At 46.8% G+C, this 9086-nt stretch overlaps 2 protein-coding genes across 3 annotated transcripts; one reads left to right on the top strand and one right to left on the bottom strand.

Moving 5' to 3' along the window:
• Positions 1-2480: 2480 nt before the first annotated feature.
• Positions 2481-6371, top strand: LOC100682442 (dolichyl-diphosphooligosaccharide--protein glycosyltransferase subunit DAD2). 2 transcript variants are annotated; one of them, XM_044510604.1, is made up of 6 exons: positions 2481-2493; positions 4907-5022; positions 5118-5165; positions 5757-5844; positions 5935-5978; positions 6063-6371. In XM_044510604.1, exons 2-6 carry the CDS (start codon positions 4942-4944, stop codon positions 6144-6146), a joined length of 345 nt encoding a protein of 114 aa, XP_044366539.1. In that variant the 5' UTR covers positions 2481-2493; positions 4907-4941; the 3' UTR covers positions 6147-6371. The 2 variants fall into 2 exon arrangements, with proteins under 2 accessions (XP_044366539.1, XP_044366538.1); XM_044510603.1 differs by lacking the exon at positions 2481-2493 and adding an exon at positions 4591-4728.
• A 961-nt stretch (positions 6372-7332) lies between these two features.
• Positions 7333-8839, bottom strand: LOC123088404 (uncharacterized; the record flags this gene model as incomplete). Its single annotated transcript, XM_044510602.1, is given in 1 exon segment — positions 7333-8839. A coding segment is annotated over 1 exon segment (1356 nt). The 5' UTR covers positions 8728-8839.
• Between the last annotated feature and the right edge of the window lie 247 nt (positions 8840-9086).

Here is a 9086-nt window from a genome sequence, read left to right as displayed (position 1 = left end):
ATATTGCTCCATCACCACCGAAGCAACAACACACTGGAAAGCCTACCGGTTGATACAATTCTTCCTGTTACCAATATGTTAGTGAAGGAAATGATAATTTCTAGTCTAGAGCCAAGAAGCGTGGCACAAAAAAAAGATAAAGATCGTGGATTCAATTAGGGAATATGAGGCTTCAGGAAAAACACGTCCACGACAGTGTAGTGTTACTCGCAAAATAGGAAGGGTGCTACATATCGACTGTCACCTACCTGGCGCAGCTAAATTCATGGGTCATGTGGGAACATATGCATTCCCACACCCTATCCCGACGGTTTCTGGGTCATGTGGGACGGTTTAAAATGCCATCGCGGAAAGGGGTTAAAAATCGTCTGTATAGCAGCACGCTGTACCAGTGAAATACTAAACAGACAACGCATCAAAGCCTAACAACTAAAGCCAGAGTCCCCAACCGAGCCACATACTAGGTTTGGGGCACAGGCACACACTTATATATATATATATGAAGAGACAATGTATCTTGTGGATGTGCTTATATATACGGGATCATCTTTCTCGATGTAGCATCATAGAAGCTGTAAGAACGGACACACACTTTTGTAACCAAACCAAGGAACTAGAGAACCATGAGGATCTCGGTACAAATGAACAAAAGAAAACAAAAAAAGCAGTGGTAGTCATTTTTTAATATGTCAAAGAACTAGTATCCATGTATCTACACCTGATGGTGCACATACATGAGTAATTAGGAAGTATAGCTAGTCTCAAAAACGAAACAAAAAGAACAGGCTACCAACACAATGAAAACTTAGGTATTATAATTCATTGCTAAACCATAAACCATGTTCGGATATAAAAGCCATTGATAGCTTGCTCCGAGCTGATGTCGTTAGCAGAACGTACTCATGATGCTCCTATAACTGCAATGTAAACAAAGCTCATAGATGATTGACGGAGATGAACATAGCCCGCAAATGAGTGGAAATCTTCAATTTGTCAAACACAACATCATTACAACATAGCCTAAAGCTTTAGGTAACCAAAGGCATCAGAAACAAATCCATTTGTTTTTCTGTGCCCTTAGGTCATCCAATCATCTGCATGGTGCGACGTGCACAATTCTTTCACATGCTATCACGTATATTCTTGTATGCACCTCACTTGCATATTGTAGTGAATATCACGAAGAAGCATGTTATATACATCACCGATCATTACATTTTGTAACGCAAATGAAAAACCTTCTAGCTTGTTTCCTATCCAGGATTGATTGTTTTAAAGAAGCATAATAATATACAAGACAACAAAATTACATACATCATATGGTATTGTGAAACCTTGTGCACAAAAATTATATGTTGATTGTCTATACTGCTCTGGTCGAAATATGTATATGTTACTCCATTATTTCTATATATCATTTCCTAGATGTTTGAACCATGACTTATTCATGCTTTAATTTAAGATAACCATGCGTGTGTATAGTCTATGGGTTGTGATCAGGTTGCGGTCTTTACAAAGAATGACTCGATCGAGTGCGTGAGAGATGCACAATATGTCTCTAGTAAAGTATCTACCTGCATTCCAGTCAATACAATATAGCGGCATTCATCCATGATTCGTACATTAAAACTCACACCATCTTAGTAAATAACTACTAACTGATAACACATAATTGGTACATATATAACGGCATGTATACAACAACCAACTTAAACCATGCTAGGAATTAATGCGGTATGCATATATATTGCTCCATCACCACCGAAGCAACAACACACTCAAAAGCCCACCAGTTGATACAATTCTTCCTGCTACCAATACGTTAGTGATGAGGAAATTATAATTTCTACTCTAGTGCCAAGAACCATGGCAGAGAAAAAGATAAAGGTTGTGGATTCAATTAGGGAATATGAGGCTTCAGGAAAACCAGGACCACTGAGTTGTCGATTTCATCGCAAAATAGGAAGGGTGCTACATATCGACTATCACCTACCCGACGCAGCTAAATTCACCCTACCCCTGAAGTCCTTCAAGTTCATGAGCCGATCAGAAACATCTGATTAGCCAAATCTGATGTATTCACCGAAGACCTTGAAGTTTGTACACAGCGCTGAACTCCCTCGACCTTGACTGACTCTCTTGGGGTGACGGAACCATAGAAACACGAGTCCCTTCTTACAAACTACTCCCTCCATCCGGAAACGGTTGTCCCAAACTTGTCCATCGAATAGATGTACCTAGCACTCACTATCTAGTGTCGTTGGGCCCTGGAAGTCGCCCGAGCTATCACGACACACCGCGCTTGAGCACGTTTTTTTAGGGACACATTGTCATTGTTGAGGGTAACAATGGGCTAAAGTTGCAGGGCCGTTTGGGCCCGGAAATCGGCCCCATCCACCACTCTCATCGGCGCAATAAACCAACCCCTCCCAAAGCTACCAGAGCTCGCAATTCTCGCCTCTGAATCTGCGCATTGTCGTCTTCACAGCACAGGTCAGTCTCCCCCTTCCCTCCCGTAGATCTCTCTCGCCCTCGCCCCAGGGTTCAAGATCCTCCCGCGTCCCACCCTGCACTCTCCCCCTCCTCTCCCGGACCGCCGGCCGGGTCCCGATCTGGGAGCCGTGCTGTCCATCCTCCCTCCGCCATGATCTGAGAACCATGAGGATCTCAGTACAAATGAACAAAAGAAAACAAAAAAAGTTGTGGTAGTCATTTTTTAAGATGTCAAAGAACTAGTATCCATGTATCCACAGTTGATGGTGCACACACGTGAGTAATTAGGAAGTATAACTAGTCTAAAAAACGAAACAAAAATAACAAGCTACCAACACAATGAAAACTTAGGTACTATAATTCATTGCTAAACCATAAACCATGTTCGGATATAAAAGCCATTGAAAGCTTGCTCCGAGCTGATGTCGTTAGCAGAACGTACTCATGATGCTCCTATAACTGCAATGTAAACAAAGCTCATAGATGATTGACGGAGATGAACATAGCCCGTAAATGAGTGGAAATCTTCAATTTGTCAAAAACAACATCATTACCACATAGCCTAAAGCTTTAGGTAACCAAAGGCATCAGAAACGAGACATCCATTTGTTTTTCTGTGCCCTTAGGTCATCCAATCATCTTCACGGTGCGACATGCACAATTCTTGCACATGCTATCACGTGTATTCTTGTATGCACCTCGCTTGCATATTGTAGTGAATATCACGAAGAAGTGTGTTATATTCATCACCGATCATTACATTTTGTAATACAAATGAAAAACCTTTTGTCTTCTTTCCTATCCAGGATTGATTGTTTTGACGAAACATAAGAATATACAAGAGAACAAAATTACATACATCATATGGTATTGTGAAACCTTGTGCACAAAAATTATATGTTGATTGTCTACACTACGCTGGTTGAAATATGTATATGTTACTCAATTATTTGTATATATCATTTCCTAGATGTTTGAACCATGACTTATTCATGCTTTAATTTAAGATAACCATGCGTGTATAGTCTATGGGTTGTGATCAGGTTGCGGTCTTTACAAAGAATGACTCAATCGAGTGCGTGAGAGATGCACAATAAGTCTCTAGTAAAGTATCTACTTGCATTCTAGTCAATACAACATAGCGGCATTCATCCATGATTCGTACGCTACAATTCACACCATTCTAGTAAATAACTACTAAATGGTAACACATAATTGGTACATATATAATGGCATATATACAAGAACCAACTTAAACCATGCTAGGAATTAATGCCGTATGCATATATATTGCTCCATCACCACCGAAGCAACAACACATTCGAAAGCCTCCCGGTTGAAACAATTCCTCCTTCGACCAATATGGTAGTGATGAGGAAATGATAATTGCTAGTCTAGAGCCAAGAACCATGCTAGAGAAAAAGATAAAGATTGTGGATTCAATTAGGGAATATGAGGCTTCATGAAAAACACGACTACTGAGTTGTTGAATTCATCGCAAAATAGGAAAGGTGCTACATATCGACTATCACCTGCCCGAAGTAGCTAAATTCACCCTACCCCTGAGGTCCTTCAAGTCCCCGAGCCGATCAGAAGCATCTGATTAGCCCCATCTGATGTACTCACTAAAGTTCTTGAAGATAGTACATAGCGTCGAACTCTCTCGACCTTGATTCACTTTCTTGGGGTGATAGAACCATAGGTACACGGAGTCCCTTCTTACAAAGTACTTCCTCCGTTCGAAAATACTTGTCCAAGAAATGGATCTATCTAGACGTATTTTAGTTCTAGATACATCCAATTGTATCCATTTCTACGACAAGTATTTCCCGACGGAGGGACTACAGAACGTCCCCGGAGAACCCGTGCCAATCTTTGCGGTGCAGACCCCTCGGCAACACCGGCGCGGCCGGGCATCTAGTGTCGTTCGGCCCTGGACGTTGCCCGAGCTGTCACGACACACCGCGCTTGAGCACATTTTTTTGAGGAGCACATTTTTTTTTTGAGGATTTTGTAGGAACTCATTGTCACTGTTGAGGGCGGTCAAGGGAAGAAGAAAAAAAAAACACTTCGGTATCAATGGGCTCAAGGTTGCAGGGCCGTTCGGGCCCGGAAATCGGCCCCATCCACTCTCATCGGCGCAATAAACCCACCCCAGGAAAGAAATCTCAAAGCTGCCGGAGCTCGCAGTTCTCACCTCTGAATCTGCGCGTCGTCGTCGTCTTCACAGCACAGGTCAGTCTCCCCCTCCCTCCCGCAGATCTCTCTCGCCCTCGCCCCAGGGTTCAAGATCCTCCTCCCCCTTCCCCTCCCGGACCGCGCGGGCCGCCGGCCGGGTCCGGATCTGGCAGCCGTGCTGTCCATCCTCCCTCCGCCGTGATCTGATCTGATTCCTCGAACTCTGATCTACCAGCTCGAAGCGGAGTTGGGGCTCGCGGGGAAGCAAGGATGCCGAAGGCCGCGGGGGACGCCAAGCTCCTGGTCCAGTCCCTCACCAAGGCCTACGCCGCCACGCCCACGAATCTCAAGGTGATTTTCAGTTTCTTTCCCCACTACATAGTAATTTTTTTCTCCTCTGCCACTGGCGACTGCCGGGTTACTGACCGAATTCCTGTGTTCTGCAGATCATTGACCTGTACGTGGTTTTCGCCGTGGCCACTGCCCTGGTTCAGGTAATTTTCGACGCTTTGCCCAGGAACACAGAAGCTAGCACTGATTTGGGATGGAGAAGTGCTGGTGTAGTGTAGCATACTGATTAATTCGACGGCACATATAATCTTGTGTGTTTGTTATACCACATTTCTCAGTTTTGGTTTTTCTGTATGCTACCAGCCGCATAATACTACCTCCGTCCCAAAATAAGTGTCTTACCCTTGGTACAACTTTGTACTAAAGCTAGTGCAAAGTTGAGACACTTATTTTGGGACGGCCGGAGTAGGTACCAACTCTGAAAAATCTGACTTACCTTAGTCAGCTTGCATCCGATATGTGTAGGCGGCGTAGATATCATGGGTAGCAAGTACTATGCAACTGTGTGACTCTCAATGCCCAATTTTACAGATGGAACTGTGATTATCCTAGAAGGTGTGATATGTGTCGACTAGCCAGATTCTTAGTTTCAATGCAAGTTTCATCTGAGCACTTCTTCCTACTGACTGACCATTAGCCTTGTGTTGAACTGAAAATGTTCTGATATAAGGCTTCACATGGTAGAGCAGAGCCATCTGCAAACTGCTGAAATGCTCTTGTATGTGGCAAAACAGGTCGTTTACATGGGAATAGTTGGGTCATTCCCCTTCAACTCTTTCCTGTCTGGTGTCCTGTCGTGCATCGGAACTGCAGTGCTTGGTGGTAGGGATTTCTTTCTTTTTTACCCCTCCCGATTCTATTCCCCCTTCCCTGTCTCCAGGATAAATAATACAACTGTCAATATTTTTGCAGTTTGCCTCCGTATTCAAGTCAACAAGGACAACAAGGAATTCAAGGTAACTCTACTTCCACTGTTATTTGTATGTCAAATGATTCTTTGGATTCCGGCATAACATTGTGTATCAAAACATCATGTGCAGGATCTTCCCCCGGAAAGGGCCTTTGCTGATTTCGTCCTGTGCAATCTGGTGCTCCACCTGGTGATCATGAACTTCCTCGGATGAGCAATTGTCATACAAGCTGTCGAGATTTTGTAGTGTCCTTATGACTGAGACTGTCAGCATGTTAGATATTCATGTGGCATCATACACACCTATGTAATCCGAGAGTTTCTCTATGAACTATAAGAATTCAGTGGATTTAGCGTTAACTTTGTGGAACATGGGAACTTATTGGAGGGAGTGAAGACAGGGAAAAGTGATCACTTAAATATTAGTATTGTTCGCTCATGATGGTGTGCTGAAAAAAAAAGCGACCTGCTTAAAATGCAGTTCTTATGGCTGCAATGCCCATTGATTAGTAAACCTGAATTCAGAATATGTCATAAGGCTTGTAGCCAACAACAAAAATATTAGATACACCTTGTGCTTTGTGGAACATCACAGCTCTCTCTTTAGGCTGATGTGAGGAAGAAAATCTCAATCCAGTGAGCATATCTTGTACCAACAGTCCTCATCATCCAATCTGAAGTTTTGATCTAAAAATCAAAAAGCATCCAATCTGAGGTTGCAAGACCAGCTACACATTAGCATTTCCTCATCTCATATTTCAATCACCATTTGCTTCTTGCGTCGTCAGGCTTATTGTTTGTTTGGAACACAATTCATAACCACTCGACACAACAGTAATGCTCCGATTGAACATATTAATAGAGTAGTGAATTGTTCATGATCAAACAATACAAAAAAGATTCACGATGCAATTTTGTGATTTAACAGAAATCAAAACTCAATACTCAGGAGAACACCTACAAGTATCCATGATTACTAAGACCAGTTACATATTAGCATTCTCTCATCAGAACTTGCAAACATTTTGCTACTTGCTGCGTCTTCAGACATAGTTTTTGCTTGGAAGGCACCTGGTGAACACATGCTGCTCTGACTGAACATGTTGGTTCGAAATAATTTTGTAAAATTAACAGAGTAGTTAGTGTTTGCAGCCAATCAATATATAAAGATAATCCATTTCACACATTGCAATGTTGTGGGGTAGTAGAACTCAACACTGAGCACTGAGCTCTGAACAATGAAACAGCCACAAGTATCCATGATATCTAAGTCTCTACTTGAAGAAGGCCAATATCCATCTAGAATTTGCAAACAGAAGCAACATCACAGCATCTGACACCAACGAAATGACGTTCTTCCCATACTTCTACACTACTTGGAATCTGAACACTGCTAACAGCCTGTCAACATTATCAATCCAAAGCCACCTCTTCTGCCTCTAGGCATGCAGCAATTCAGCAGGCAAGGATGCAGGGTCAAGCTCCCAGCAATCCCCAGGAGGCAGAGTCGAGGCCTCACCCTTGGAGACTTTCCTCGCCGGAGTCTGATGTGAAAGCATCCCCACATCACCCTCCCGGAGGTACTGAACTGCACGAACACCAATGTCGCTGCGGGTGAAGATGCTCCTGAAACCCTCAATCTTCTCCAGGTAGCCGAAGCTGATGCCGTGGACCTCACTGTACCCGCTGAGGAACACCACAAAGTCATACCTGGGCCTCCCGGTGTCGGCGTACTCTCCGGCATGGAGCGCCCAGACTGACCCCTTTTTGGGGTAAACGCGGTACGCCTCCCTCGCCACCCTCTCGCAGGCAACAAGATGCGAGAAGACGTTCACCGAGTGCACGGTCACTTCTCTGCCAACCTTGAACGCCCCACATGGCTTCCCCTCCTTCCCGTCAGGCTGGTGCTCCAGCCACCGTATCTGGGCACGGAACTGCCTGCCCGGCGATGCCGTCTCCAACTGCGCATAGTGCCGCGGCATGCCATCGTCGTCCCCATACAATGCCCACACCTGGCCTCTCTTGAAGCACTTCTCCATGCGGTCAGCGTCGAAGTTGTAGAAGTCTGAGTCCTCCACAGCCATCTGCCCTGAGTGCTCGCTATCCAGCACCTCCTCCGGCACATCGGGTTCCGCCGGCTCGTCATATTCGTCACTGGATGAGCTCTGTGCGGCCGTCTGGTCTTTCCCTCTTCTCTTGGCGAGCTGGAGCTGCATCTCCGCGAGCGTCTTCTCCGGCTTGTGCTTCTTGGGCGGCGGAGGAGGGGGCACCTCGGCGGCGAGGAACGACCGGCGGCAGGAGGGGCAGGTGAGGCGGAAGCCCACGTACTGGCGGTCGAACTCGTGGAGGAGGCGGCAGCCGGCGCAGGCCGTCCAGAAGGTGGGCGGTGGGGGCGGCGCCTCCCGCTCCTCCTTGAGCGCGGCGTACGCGTCGGCCGCGCGGCGGAGCGCCTCCTGCGCCGCGGCGGCGGCGGCGGGGTAGGAGGACGCGCCGTCGCCGGGGCGGAGGGATCTGGCGAGGGACTTGTAGTGGCGCCGGATGGAGTCCGGGTCGCTGGCGAGGGAGGACTTGGGGTCCTCGGGGAGGAGGAGCGTGGCGCGGGGGGAGCCGGCGTCGGCGAGGAGGACGGAGGTGGCGGCGAGGAGGACGGAGGCGGCCGCGGAGTCCGGGTCGAGGCGGGCGGCGCGGCGGGCGTTCCTCTGCGCGGCGCGGAGGCGGCCCGCGGAGAGGTCGGCCTCCGCCTGCGCCAGCGCCGCGGCGGCCGTGGAGGTGGGCGAGGAGGCGTCGCCGGGCATCGTCGTCGGTCGGGGGCGGCCGCGGCCGGCGTGAGGGTTTGCTCGCGGCTTTGGTTGGGTGGGTTCGGTCAGGGCTTGGGCTTCGGTTTGGGAGTGAGAGTTGAGTGAGGCAACTTTTGTGTTCTGGGTGGGCTTCGCTGGGTCGTGTTTGTTTGGGCCTGAGCGAGCTTTTATATGTCAGAAAACAATCTATGCAACCACCGTCCCAACTCCCAAGTACAGATATCCTCCACAAGGGAATCTAAAAAAAACGTCCCAATTCCATGCTCGTAGACCACGTAGCGACGATTACAAACACTGAACTCGGGCAAACATTATTGTAGTAAATAGTCAAAAAATCATCGTGCTCAGGCCCAAAA

The sequence above is a fragment of the Triticum aestivum genome, chromosome 4A (assembly GCF_018294505.1).
Source record: "Triticum aestivum cultivar Chinese Spring chromosome 4A, IWGSC CS RefSeq v2.1, whole genome shotgun sequence".
Classification (NCBI taxonomy): domain Eukaryota; kingdom Viridiplantae; phylum Streptophyta; class Magnoliopsida; order Poales; family Poaceae; genus Triticum; species Triticum aestivum.
This window is presented reverse-complemented; position numbering and strand designations above follow the sequence as displayed.

Excerpts from the sequence above, each read along its gene's own strand:
- LOC100682442 (XM_044510604.1), top strand. The coding sequence starts at position 4,942 with ATGCCGAAGGCCGCGGGGGACGCCAAGCTCCTGGTCCAGTCCCTCACC. Across the intron at positions 5,845-5,934 it reads CGGAACTGCAGTGCTTGGTG|TTTGCCTCCGTATTCAAGTC; the intron begins GTAGGGATTTCT and ends ATATTTTTGCAG. Across the intron at positions 5,979-6,062 it reads AGGACAACAAGGAATTCAAG|GATCTTCCCCCGGAAAGGGC; the intron begins GTAACTCTACTT and ends CATCATGTGCAG.